The following is a 14,308-nucleotide window of genomic DNA, read 5'->3' on the forward strand; positions in this document are numbered from 1 at the left end:
GTGCTGGGAATTGAACTCAGGACCTCTGGAAGAGCAGTTGGTGCTCTTAACCTCTGAGCCATCTCTCCAGCCCGAGAAGGAGATTTAATCAATGTGGCTAGAGGTACAGCTAAGGGAGTTCAGAGACCCCCCAGGATCTTTGGGATCCTGACAAAAACTTCCAGAGGAAGGGTTGGGGGTGGGATGAGAGGTTTGCACAATTCATCTGTCCAGATGTGGCTGGTTGTTGTTATTGCAGACTCAGTTGCTTAAGGTAGTTGGGAGGAGTGCATGAGATGCTTGCTCCTGTTTGGCTGAGGGTGGGGAAGGGAGTGGGGGTGGGGGTGGGGTGCTGTAAGCTCATCAAGGGTGACACATCTACCAAGCCCTGCCATTCCTGGCATTCAAGGTGACCACTGATTTATTATACCAGTGACTTTCCAGTGCATTTTGGGAAGTCTGTAACAGGACATTGTTAAAGCCCACAGTGACATGCCTCAGGCTTATCACTGTGCCTTCAGCCTTGAGGAGGGTGAGATAGGTTAGGTATGCTGGTATGCCGATAAACAAGACCAACGCAGAGACCCAGGCTTTCCTCCCTCTTTTAATTGCCCTGTGGGCTTGAAGTAACCGTGTTTGTTTGTTTTGGTTTTGGTTTTGTTTTTGAAAAGAGGTTTCTAAATGTGCATCATATCCATGTGTCTGTCTCCTGAATTATTTTTTCTCGTGAGTGGGAAGCAATGCATTCTTTGTACAATATTGAGTTGCACGTGGGGCAAGAGGTCATTCTGGAGAAAGTCAAGGCAATTTGGGTGTAGACAGGCTGCCACGCTGGGATCCTAGGTCCCATGTGCCCGCAGAAGGCGAAAGTGGGAAAGTTTATCTACAATCACCTCTCCCCTCGTGCCCTGACCATAAAGACCTCTCCAGCAGGTCCAGTAGAGCACTACCTGCTTTCCAGGTCCCCGTGGGGGACCATGTGAGGTGTGCACCTGCTGTGGGATACACACACCTAGGCCCAGGGAGGGAGTCAGAGCTGAGAAGTCGCCTGCCTCCTGCGCAACGTGTGACTGACCCAGGCCGGGCTGCTGCAGACGCCCGGAGCGCAGGAGTGGCGCCCCGAGCTCTGGGCATGCTCAGTGGCGCAGGCAGGGCTCGGGGCGCGAGCCGGGCTCCCGCAGCAGCACATTCATCCGCTGCCAAGAGGAGCCGCCGGGCGCTCGCAGGCTCGCAGGCTCGCACGCTAGGAGCGCGCCGCTCTCGAGAGGACCCGGCCGCCGCGCCAAACCCCGCCGCCGGCTCGCCTCTGCCTGCGAGCCATGGCCGGCCTCGGCCACCCCTCCGCCTTCGGCCGGGCCACCCACGCCGTGGTGCGGGCGCCGCCCGAGTCCCTGTGCCGCCACGCGCTGAGGCGCTCCCAGGGTGAAGAGGTGGATTTCGCTCGCGCCGAGCGCCAGCACCAGCTCTACGTGGGCGTGCTGGGCAGCAAGCTGGGGCTGCAGGTGGTGCAGCTGCCGGCCGACGAGAGCCTGCCCGACTGCGTGTTCGTGGAGGACGTGGCCGTGGTGTGCGAGGAGACCGCCCTCATCACCCGCCCCGGGGCGCCCAGCCGCAGGAAGGAGGTAACGGGCCAGCCCCGAACAGGCGACGCGAGGGGCGCGGCCGGGGGCGACGCGTGTGGGCCCTTTCGCGCGTGGAACCGACCCCGCGGGCTCAGTTCCTAACTTCCCTCTGCGGGACGTGGGGCGCCCTGGCTGGGTGTGGGAGATCCGAGGCAGACAAGTTCATTGTTCACACCTCCTGGCTGTCGGGGAGCCTTCGAGGCGATCTCCCATGGACTGGGGTGACGCGGACTCGGGCAGGTGGCTGGGCTGGGGACCCATCTCGCCAGCGTGTCTGTCTTGCAAATCACACAGGGCCGAAGACAATGCCACTCTGTTTCCTTGCCAGTGGAGACGGAGAGGGGTCTTCCAAGAGGGCAAGTGGAGGCTGGGGGTCCCCCAAATCCTGCAGGGAGCTCCTGGCAGAACGGGTCAGGTGACATCAAGCAGAGCCCGTGCCCAGCGACCTGGGGCGTCCGAGTTACTTTTCAGTGGTGGCGATTGAGTCTTGAAGAACGCGCCTGGCGAGCGAGTGTGTTTAACGTTTTGTTAGTGAGCTGTGTTTAAATGTGTGTGTGAATGGGCCGTGTTTGAAAAGCTGTGCTCACTGTGAGATGTTGGGCGTGTGTGTTTCATTAGGAGTGGTAGTTTTTACAAGTTCCCGTAATTTTCATTCTCTCTCTGTCTCTGTCTTTCCCCCTCCCCCTCCCGCCGTCTGTCTGTCTGTATCATAGCAATTAAGACTGCTGTTTGTGTTCTTCGAGGGGTGAGGGGCAGTGCCTACAAATTACCGTATCTTGTGGAAATGGCTGTGACTGCTTTAAAAATAATGTAGGTTAGTGGGGAAGAGGCACGTAGAGCGAGATTAGATTTTAAAATGCCATCTGGCCCGGGATTCTCACTGCCCGGGAAGAGCCCAGGCTCAGGATTCCCCCTCACTCTTGGCGTCCAGCAGTGTAACACAACGCAGGTGGTTTCTTTCCTATCTGGAGGGATGTCTCCCCCGCCTCTTCTGTCAATTTGGAAATAGTTCCTAGGGCTTATGACTTAAATATGCGTAGTCCACACTTGCTCAGCTGGCCTGGTGAACCCCTACGGATGCTGAGTGTAATCCAAGTCCACCCATTTGTCGTTTAGGCGATCAACTTTTCTTCCCACACTCTGGTTTACCAGAACACCCAGAGCAACAGGCCTCCTTCTTTGCTGGTCGCTGTTCCTTCCTCACACCTTTCAGACCGACGTGTGCAAACAGCTCCCACTCTCACAGTAGGTTTTAACCTGATGCGAGTGTAGCCGTATGGTACAGCAGCAGCACTTAAAAGGGTGAAATCGACTTCAAACACTCTCAAGATGGTATTCATTTGATGAGAGTCTTCCTTTCTTCCCTTTACGACACCATCCTTATTCATTTCATTTGACCTCTTCAAGGGTGCATCTCTTCGCATAACACAAATAAGATATTATTCATGTAATTAACTTTCCAAGTTTGGTTTTTCCAATACAAGAGCTAGCAGTTGTGGTGATATTTTGTTTGTGATCTGACAAATAAAGCTTGTCTGAAGATCAGAGTGCGGAGCTAAGCCACTAGTTAGCCATAGAGGCCAGACAGTGGTGGCACACACCTTTAATCCCAACATTTGGGAGGCAGAGGCAGACAAATCTCTGTGAGTTCAAGGCCACCCTGGCCTACACAAGATTTCTAAAAGAGAAACAGAGCTAGGCAGTGGTGGCATGCACACCTTTAATCCCAGCACCAGGGAGGTTGAAACAGGAAGTGATGTGGCTGAGTGGAGAAAGGAATATAAGACAAGAGGAGACAGGAACTCAGTCCCTTGCAGGCTGAGGATTCCGTAGTGGCTGGCTGCTCTGCTTCTCTGATCTTTCAGCTTTCACCCTGATATCTGGCTCTGGGTTTCTATTATATGACCAATTAGGATTAGTGCAACAACCAGTGATCTTTCTCCTGGAAAGATTTTGATATTTTAGAAGTCAGAATTTGACTGCATTCTGCTGTCAGCTCAGTGGCCCACAGTTGCCAGAGTGTCACACAGAACTCTTGTGTTTTCTTTCTGTGTAGGGCATTGAACCCAGGACCTTGCCTGTAGTAGGTAGGCATTCTACTGAGCTACAGCCCCAGCCACAGAGATCACATAGTATGTAGAACAATAGAGAACATTGGGCCAGGTCTCAACTCTGTTGCTTTAATTTTGTGTCTCTGGGGATGTGTCCTTGACTCATTTTTCTCACTCTAGGATGGGCATAAAGATTTCATAATGTCCTGATAAATGTGTAAATTCACCTGGAATCCAAAGACAAGATGTTTAGTAAATGTTGGCTCTTACTATGTTCCATGAATAGGATGTAGCCAGCTACACACTGATGTTGTTAGTAATGCTTCTGTTTCCCAGGGTGAAGGCAAGCCACTCTCATGCTTTGGGGCTTCATTTAATCTGTTCTGTGGCACTGCCATCCCACCTTTCTACAAAGCACCTGGGCTAAGGTGCCTCCTCGCTTGAGAGGCTGTGTGCTGTCATGATTGGACGTGATGCTTCTTCTGGAGAACAGGGCTATGCAGGGTGATGCTTATGTCTCTCACAGCACAGGTTGTCGCCTTGGCAGGTATGGATGCTTGATGAATGAATGAATGGATGAAGTGCCAAAGAAACAAGCTGATACTCAGGTATTGATGCTCATTGGATGGATGGGTGGATGAAGAAATGCTGAGCTTCAGATATAGATGCTTGTTGAGTGAATGAGTGAAATGCTAAGCCGACCAGCTAATGGTGACTCCATGATTCTTTTTGGATTGAGATACATTTGTATGTGTGAAAACCTGCAGCAGCCAAGGAGTGGTTTTAAAAATCTCATGTTGATATTCCTGCCCTCAGTCATGTCACTCTCCGTTACATCTCCACACCAAGGCCGAGGTGGTTAACACGGATTTGTTCCTCCTCTGAACAGAGTTCTAAAGGAGCACCCACTGAGCCAGGCTCTGCACCTCTTCCTCAGAAGCACCTCCCCCCAATCACTTCGCTGGGACTTGGTTCTTTCATTCATAGATTGACATTTCTGGGCACACACCTCCTTCCTCTCTTCCCTTTAGCTGGCTGTTCTTGGCCTGCTGTCCCCATTAATACCATTTTAGCTAACATTTATTGGGTACTTGCCATTGGCTATAAACTGCCAGGTCTGTGACACGCATTTCATCAGTGCTCATTCAACAGTATCGTTATTGATGAAGCAGAGAGAGATTACATAAACCGCTCAGGGTGACAGAGTGGCACCAATGGAACCAGGGTCTGAACTCAGGTGTGCAGGATTCCAAAGCTCTGGTCCCTCTCTAAGGTGAGATGTTAGACGTCACCTTTTCCTTCCTGAACTGTTTTCTCCTTTGAGGGCCCTCCACTCCCATATCCCCCCCCCCAATGTCTTTCATACCCTGTGACTGTCTGCCTACAGCTCCCACCCTCCACTATCTTGTAGGAGCAGGGATCTTGTCTACATTGTTGCATATTTTGTTTTCAAAGCCTAGTACAAAATAGACACACAGAAAGTATTTTGATGGACAAATGTATCCATGATTTAGCCCAACTCTGTTTCTTCTCTTTTATTAGGGATTTGGACTTTTTTTTGAGATAGGGTCTCACACTATAGCCCAGGTTGGTCAGCAGCTTACTATGTACCCCAGGCTATATTCAACTCGTGGCATTCCTCCTGCCTCAGCTTCCCAACTGCTGGAATCTCAGGCATGATCCCCCACACCCAGTTCTAGTGATCTATGTGGTGTTTCACGAGCATTCCAAGTCGCTTGAGTCCCAGCCATTTCATTATGAGCATGGGTGCTTTATAACCTTAGCCCTCTGCCCCTCCCTGCCTCTTCTTGTCCTTTATTATTGCTTCGTTTTTAATCAAAGTCTTGAGAAAGTACTCCTTAATCAAAGCATCGTGCTGGACTGCATGGCTTTTCCTCCTCAGAAGAAACAACTAAGACCCAAATTTCAGAGCTTTTCTGAGAAAACCCAGTGTTTGCCTCGGTCAGGTTTCCAGCAATTCCTGGGGCTTAGGCACCGTGTACAGGAAGCTGCAGATTTGGTGAAGATGACTGTATACCCAGAAAGTCAGTCAACAATATCCATGGACAAGTCTGCGTCTCCCCAAGTTGGGATATTTTTCAATAGGGTTAATATTTAGGAAACAAATCAGCTTGAAGAAGCCAATCATGTTTCAAATTAATCCAGTGTGTTCTTTTTAAGGGAAAGGTCAACTCTTGAGTGTCAAAGTCCTATAAACACACCATCTAAAAGCCAAACTAGGGCTGAAGACCATGTAAGGGCTGAGGGGTGTTTTAATGATTACATTATCTGTGTAGATAATGATTTCCTAAGGTCAGGGTGTACCAGAGGGTGTGTGGTGCTCAGCCTTACCTCCACTCTTATACCAACTACTAAGCCATTTTCTCCAGTTTCTACTCTGAAGGGCTTGAGCACCTAATAAATGATTAGCTGACAACGCTTACTTAAACAAAATTGTGAAATGTATCCTCTGCCCTCTCCTCCCCCCAAGATCGATTTTATCCTTTCCCAGACACGTGAGATAATTCTGTCCAGGAGGAAAACCACACCAATCTCTTCTCACAGACGGATAATGGCTTTCATTAGTCTTTCCTCAGTCAGTTTCAGCTTTATAGCCCTCTTTAGGAAGAAGACAGTGCTTAGCATAAGGTAATAAACCCCAGAAGAGGAGGAGGCAAGTAGGAAAATGGAGATGTAAATGGAAGGAGGGGACAATATAGAGTATCGCACCTCCTCACCAAGGTTCAGAGACCATCACGGAAGAGCGGCAGAAAGACTGTGAGAGCCAGAGGCTGTGGAGGACTAGAACAAGGCAGTGTTTCCTGACCACGAGAGGACCACTGTGTTGTGAACTCGGGGCTGTGGTTGCCTGCCCAAGACCAAGACAGTCACACTCTCGAACAGAGGGGGAAGTGTTTCATGAGCTCCCACCCCTGACTGAGAAGCTGCGAACAGTTGAGGGCTTCCAGGGGAGGGAGACACAGTTTCCTTTAAAGGTGTGGTTCCTGGTAGGTTGGTTGATCACAGTCCAGTGGATGGCCCCTGCCTAGGAGTCTATGGGCAACACAAACTGGAGTCGCTGGGTTACTGTATCAAAAAAGAAGAGACATGAAGCCAGGGGGTTAGGGAGCTGGCAAGGAGATAAGGTGAGGAGTTGAAGGTGAATATCATAGAAACGCACTGTATGAAATTCTCGAGGGATTAGTAAAACATTTTAAAAGAATGTATGTTTAGGTCAGTGGTCCCTTTCTATAAGGACACTTAGATATCAGGACTTGTATGCTTTGGTCCTGAGGTTTTTTTTTTTTATGTTGCCTCCAGAGGCAAAGGGAACACCAAGATTATGCTGAATAGTAGCAGATAACCAGCGTCAAGTACTTGAGTGTATGGATCCTGAAAGATGGAGTTGCCGCTCTCTTTAAAAGTCAAGGAAATCTAGATTCAGGTAACCAGGTTAAGTAATAAGACTGTCTTAGTTAGGGTTTCTATTGTTGTGAAAAGACACCATGACCACAGCAAGTCTTATAAAGGAAAACATTTGATTGGGGTGGCTCGCTTACAGTTTCAGAGGTTCCGTCCATTATTGTGGTGGGAAGCATGGTGGTATGCAGGCAGACATGGCGCTGGAGAAGTAGCTGAGAGTTATATATCTTACAGGCAACAAGAAGTCGAGACACTGGGCAAGTATCCTGAGCATAGGAGACCTTAAAGCCTGCCCCCACGGTGACATACTTCCTCCAACAAGGCCATACCCACTCCAACAAAGCTCTTAATAGTGCCACCCCCTATGAGGTTATGGGGGTCAATTATATTCAAACTACCACAGAGACCAAAGTCTCAGCAGACAACTTATAAGTTCCAGAAATGAATTTTCCTGAAAATGTGAAGGTTGTTTGCTTGAAGTGGTTATTGCCAGTGGTCAATCCTCACAGAGCATTGAACAGATGCAGAAGATCTACTCGGATTTCAATTTACTCATTAATAGCTTAGACTTTAACTTAAGTGAATCATTTTCTTCCCTTTTCTCATAAATAAGAGGAGTTTATTTTCATTTTAGTTAAAAAGTAATAATTTGGACTCTGGAAAGATTACTCAACAATTAAGAGCACCTGTTGCTCTTACCGAGGTCTTAGGTTCAGTTGTCAGCACACACACGGTGGCTCACAACCACTCCAGGGATCCGACCCCATCTTCTGATCTCCAGCATCAGGCACATGCTTGGTGCTCACACACACATGCAGGCATGTTCATGCGCTCATACACATAGAATAAATGAATCTGTTGTCGTCGTCGTCGTCGTCGTCGTCATCACTTGCACGAGACTCCTGAATTGCCCAGGCAGAGGCTGATCATAACGGTCTGTTGTTTGCCAGCAGAGTAGGTGTTGGCCTCTTCAACACACACATTTCCTCCGACCTCTGTGTGACTTCAGACGAGGACGGCCCCGACCATAATCTCAGTTGGGGGAGATGGTTTGCTTTTGAGAGCAGCCTGCAGTGTGGTCCCTTCCCATCAGGTTAGAACACACGTTTCTTTTCAGGGTGTTTCTCGATCAACTTCTTTGTGTGTACACTTGGCAATAGCATTTGAAAGTTGGTGTCTATCAGAGACAGACGTGTGTCCTATGATGTAACCTGTTCCTGCACAGTTGATCTCAAGTGTTTTGGAAATGAAGAACAAGATGAAGAATGGGAACTGTCTTCCATTAGAGAGACCATTAGCTGAAAAGAGCTTCCTGCCGTGATTCTAGAGCCGTAAGAGGAGTCGGCAGGGAGTGGGTCTCCTGCAATTCCCATGAGCTGGGACATGGCTTCTGCATGTATTTGAATTCTTATTAAGTTCAAATTTCTCTCCAAATTAGTTTTATTATAGTCATGGTAGGAATTATTATACAAGTCACCACTAGAGAAAAATCTAACTAAAATTTGGGGAGGGGAATGTTTGTCTTCAACTGCCTTTCGGCCATAATGTGCTGTAATTTGGAGATGTACTTAGTTCTGTTTTTCTATTTGTGTGTATGTGTGCACATGCATGTGTATGTATGCATGCTTGAAAGTGTGTGGGCACACTGTGTGGGTGTGCAAATGCATGTGTGTATGCAACCACACAGAGGCCCAAGCTTTATGTCTGGAATCATCCTCAATCATTCTTCCACTCGTTCACTGAGGCTGGTCTCAGTCAGACCCAGAGCTCACAGATACAATCTGTCCCTCTTGTCAGCTTGCTCAGGGGACCCTCTATCTCTGCTTGCTGAGGCTAGAATTTCCAGATGCTCTGTCACACCCACTCGTCATCTGTGTGAGTTCTGGGGATCCAAACTCTAAGCCTCACATGTTCTGGGCAAGCGCTTTGACCACTGAGTCATCTTTCAGCCCATGGAGGAGCTTATTTATGGGAGTGTGCGCTGGCCTTCGGTCTTGTGGACCTTCTAAATGAGAGATCTGAAATCATTCAGAAGGTGGCATGTTCTGAATGGAGATCTGCAGATTCAGCAGCTATTCATTCATTCTTCCTTACCAAGAAGGTATCACAACATTAAAATAACTAAAGCAGAGAATGACTTCATTAATACCTTACACACCCCGTGCACTGTTCACCCCAGGTTGTCTTTAAATATGTATTTACCGTGACTGACTCCCCCAGTGTTCCATAAAGATGATCAGCCAACCTTCAACACTAGCTCCTGCTGCGTTCTTCAAACTGATATCAAATATTAAATCGGTCCTCAGGCTTATTTCAGGAGCAGGCACTTTCATATTTTTTCTTTTCTTTTCTTTTTCTTTTTCTTTTCTTTTTTTTTTTTTTTTTTTTTTTGGTTTTTTGAGACAGGGTTTCTCTGTGTAGTTTTGGTGCCTTTCCTGGAACTCATTCTGTAGCCCAGGCTGGCCTCGAACTCACAGAGATCCACCTGCCTCTGCCTCTCGAGTGCTGGGTTTAAAGGTGTGCACCACCACCGCCAAGTGGCACTTTCTATCCAAATAAACAAGAGTAATCTCAAGCAACAAATCCTACTTAAAGATGTGTGGATCTGGGGGGAAGGGAGGGAGGCAGGAAGGGAGAGAACAAGGGAATCTGTGGCTATTATGTAGAACTGAATAGTATTGTAAAATTAAAAAAAAAAAGATGTGTGGATCTGTTGCCATCCTAGTTGACTTTGTCCTTGTCAAATAATTTAATAATGTCCACTGTCTTCCTGGAGCCAAGTACAGAAGGAGCAGTAACATCCCACAGGAAGACATATGTCACCAGACTTCAGACCCAAGCAGGAACAACAGAGGAACCACTACAGCAGAGTATAAGATTAAAGAACAAAGAGCTACAGATATAATATACCAGTGGTGGGCCTGACTTTGTGTAGGCTGCAAGTCAGATGGGTCATTTCAGCTGCTTTTAGCCCAATGGGCATATAAGGGTGAGCTGTTATGTCAATGAAGAGGTGTTTTGATTAAGCTGAATATATGCAAATAAGTAACCTTTGCCCTCATTAAAATACTTTTGCCTTAGTTCTTTGCTCTTATATTGCTTAATAAGTATAATTTTTTAATTGCATGATAGTGATTGTGATGTGAGTGTGATGACCATGTTAAAAACACCTTCGCTCCCGAAAGGGAGGAGATCATTGAATCAGGCATGTTTGTGTGTTCAGCAAGCACCTGTCTGTATGTGCCAGATCTGATGTTTAATGCTGGAGAGATGCATTAGATAACACCACTGCCCTTTGTCCAGCTAGGAAAGTTGACCACTGGCAGATGGGAGATGGGTTCTGTGATAGGACAGGTGGGTGCTGGGCATGTTCCCGGAGTGTCTGGCCCATTCTAGGGCTCCCAGAGGAGTGGTTGTCATGTAAGAATTAACCAGGGAAGGTAGAGACAGCCTTTCCAGATACATGAAGCACTTTGAGACAGAATGGGAGGGACAGGCCAATGGAAAATAACTCCATGTGTGTTGGGAAAGATGCCGGATGGAGAAAAGCCATGTTGCCAGGAGCTCTCTGCTCTTGAGATTTCAGGCACTGAATCAAGTTCACTACCACATCTATAACTGTATCTCTTATTTTGGTATTGGAAAGATTGACTGTCTAGCACACAGACCCTGTTTCTAAGTGTTCTTCCTCCCTCTCTCTTGCCAAAATGCTCTGTAATGGTCCGGCTCTCCTGGGACTCTTAGGTAGCACACCTCAGGGACTCTGAACCCACACTGCAATGGACTCAAGCCCACCTTAGGCCTGAGAGTCATTTCTTCAATTACTATTTCAACTCTAGAAAGGCATTCTCTTTTTGGTCCTCTAAGTTATCAGTGCATTCTTTGCTGTTCCGTCATTTTCCTCTTTGGCCCACAGTTATCCAATCTGGTACGTATCAAGCAAACCTGATCCCATACTATAAGCAATATTAATCATGCCTACTGTATACAAGATTGTCCATGCCTTATGTATACAGGATTGTCCATGCCTGCTGTATGCAATATTACCCATGCCAATGACAGGTAAGGAACAATCTTTATTTCTATTTGGTATTAAAATGTATTTTTGTTCACAGATCTCATCTTAGCAGCACTCAGCATTGAACCTCATAGTAAGATAAAGTAGCCCTGGATTTACATCCCTAATCATGGGCTGAAAGTTGTACATACTGCAGTAGGTAGCATGACAGAGAACACTACTGCCCAGCAGGATGCTAGTTTTGATTTCTGAAATGATAGTAACATACAGCATTCTTTTTTTCCAGAGCTAAGGACCGAACCCAGGGCCTTGCGCTTGCTAGGCCAGCGCTCTACCACTGAGCTAAATCCCCAACCCCACATACAACATTCTTTTAGCTGGAAGATGCAGTTTTTTCCTTTTGAAACTCAGGTTGCATGGGGTGGGAAGTGTAGTACAAAGGAAGAGAGGTATTGGGAAAACATGGGGAGGTGATGAGGGTTTACTTCTGTGAGGAAGATAAAATTGCATGAATAAATACAGGGTCTTAACCTATAGTATAAACTTATGCCTTGCTAATTATCATCCATAATAATTATATTATAATTATATAATATACATTATTATAATATATTTATATTATAGAATATATTGTATAATTTATATTATATAATATACAACATATTATATAATTTATATTATATAATACATAATATTATATTATATATTTATTATATATTATATAATACATTCAGATGAGGCTGAATTTGCTAAATCTGTTTCAAAGGATTTATGTATTCAACCATGTATAGCACATCCGATAGGTAGTTTTTCCCCGCAGAAGAGGTTGAATAAAAAGCCAGTGAAATAGCCAAAACCCCCAGTCCACACGATTTGCATGCCCACCACCCCTTTCACACAGATTTGCTAGTTGTGTGCTGTGGTAAGTGTGAGAGCAATGGCCAGAGGAAAGTGTGAGGCCGCACCGAGAGACGGAGTGAGCTCCCGGGGGTTTTCCGTTGCCAGCCTCTTGACTTGTGAACTCTGTGTATTCTATTCCTAGTTCTAGACTTCCAGTGTTGTCTCTATAATTTTAACTTTTGTCTTCTGAAAGTGTGTGATGAAGTTATTTTTCTAAATAAAGACATAAAGTGAGGGAATACCTGTTTGAATGTTCCCTTCATGTAGTTAGCTGTACACAGAGAAAGATTGTTATTAGTATACTATAGGCATAATTGTGTTCTAAATCCTAATGGATTTTTGGAATAATCACCAAAATCTCAGAAGATTTCACACGTTTGATTGCTGCTCAGCTGGGTTGACTCCTTATGGTGACCCCATCCACCCACCAGGCCCGCAGGAAACCCCTCAGTGGCTGTGCAGCTGTGATTGGAGCCTGGTGTGGAACAGGGGTGTGTGCTGGTGGTAAATCTAGAAATTATTATCCTGAAATTAGGTTTTTATACTGAAATTAGCAAATTCATCACAGTACAGCTGTGAAATGATACTGGAAGGCAAACACATCCATTTTCTTTCCTTAAGTTTTTGACTCAGGAAGAAAGAATAATATGACTCCAATTTGGCTGTGGGTCATATTTCAGGCTGTTTATATTTTAATCATGTTTTCTAGTTCAGGAGATTTATGTGAGAAATTCAAAGCTAATACTCTGTTCTAAAGTATTCACAGTATCTTTGCTCTTGACTTTGTATTTTATAAGACACTCAAGGTCCAGGAGTCCTTTTGTTTGTGTTATGTGGGAGCGGTACACGTGGAGGCTGAGGACAGGTTTGGGGTCAGGTCTTACTTTCTATCCTTGGGTTCTGAGAATAGAACTCAGCTTATCAAGCTCGGTGGCAAGCGCCTTTACCCACAGAGCCTTCTCACCAACCCAAGTTTGTATTTCTCTAATTTCCTTGTGGTGTCTTAATTCTCCATCAGATGTCCTGGTGTGCTCCCTTTCTCTGAAAAATATGATGTTGGGAAATAGAGGGTCCTTAGGAAAAGACATCACTGAATCTTCATATTTCGCTGTTACTCTCACATTAAACCTTGTCTCTGAGTCTTTCCAAATATATAACCAGCTTAACCATCAACAGAGCACACTTTGAAGACAAGATGCTCTGTACTGTTTGCCCCCTTTTTTCTAGACGACTGTTCTGGACTCACTAATGGATCATGACTAGATCTTTTATTTTTGCAATTAATTTTTTAAAGTTAGCATATTATTGCTATGTGAAAAAGTTTTTATTTCATGAAACTTGGCTCATTTTGTGTGTGTGTGTGTGTGTGTGTGTGTGTGTGTGTGTGTGTGTGTGTATACTAACAGTAAATGAAATATATTTCTTATTCTGGTTCAGGTTGAAAAGAAAACAGGAATCTACTGCATCTCCTTTCAGCTAGATTATTCCACTCAGGCTTTTTGTAGAAATAGAGGGTCATGTTTACAGGCCAGGTAGATTCTGGAGATCACAACCAACATCTCAGAAGGTCCCCCACACACACCAGGCCACTCTGGATTCCCACTCAATTGGATTGCGTCCTTATGGTGATGGTTTCCTTACTATTGGAACCATGTCCGTCTACCAATGGCAAGACCCCCATCCGATGGTGACTTAGTGGATGTCACTGGAGAATACGAGGGGGGTTCTCTCTCTCCTCTTGGGTGACATTTCAAACCAGTTAAGGAAAAGTTACACGGAGTGAGCTGGGTGAGCATGCTCCTGCATTGGAGCTGGCATCCTTGCATACTGTGTAGAGTAGATTCAGCAGCCACAGCCCACCTTGATCCCCACGAAGAGGTTGCACCCAGCAGGAGGCAGCCCTTCTCCCAGCACAGGCTGTGGAAGTTATGCCCCAGAATCCAGTATCATCTTACAGTGGAGATAGAAACTCAGAGTCTATTTTTCATTTCTAAAAACTCCAACATATGTCCAAACATAGAATGCTACAGCATAATTATAATTTTCATGTCATTCTTAGATCACCGCCCAGAAGCCCAGAGGTGACTTTGAAAAATCACCCATTTCATAAGTTTTCCTTCGTATTCTTTCCATACTAAATGGGTAGAGGTCCAGCTTTTCTGTACAGACGGCTATAGAAAGTTTAGGGTTTCCCCCCCACACACACAAATAGCCAGTTTCTGCATTTGTTGATTGTGGAATCTGTTAAGCGTGAGACATTAGGACTGAAGTATAGGTCAGTATACATGACTGTTCAGAGATGGGCTACTGCCAGG

General features: G+C 46.0%; 1 protein-coding gene across 2 annotated transcripts in view; it reads left to right on the top strand.

Moving 5' to 3' along the window:
- The first annotated feature begins 638 nt into the window (after positions 1 to 638).
- The window catches only part of Ddah1 (dimethylarginine dimethylaminohydrolase 1), a 139,014-nt gene continuing 125,344 nt past the window's right edge, over positions 639 to 14,308 (top strand). The window contains exon 1 of one of the 2 annotated variants that reach the window (XM_006984740.4): positions 639 to 1,601. In XM_006984740.4, the coding sequence (XP_006984802.1) occupies positions 1,299 to 1,601 (303 nt within the window). In that variant the 5' untranslated portion in view covers positions 639 to 1,298. Of the gene's footprint in view, positions 1,602 to 7,788; positions 8,169 to 14,308 lie in introns of those variants that run through there. The other variant, XM_076575117.1, reaches the window with a different exon arrangement.

This window comes from Peromyscus maniculatus, chromosome 6 (genome assembly GCF_049852395.1).
Source record: "Peromyscus maniculatus bairdii isolate BWxNUB_F1_BW_parent chromosome 6, HU_Pman_BW_mat_3.1, whole genome shotgun sequence".
In the NCBI taxonomy this organism is placed as follows: domain Eukaryota; kingdom Metazoa; phylum Chordata; class Mammalia; order Rodentia; family Cricetidae; genus Peromyscus; species Peromyscus maniculatus.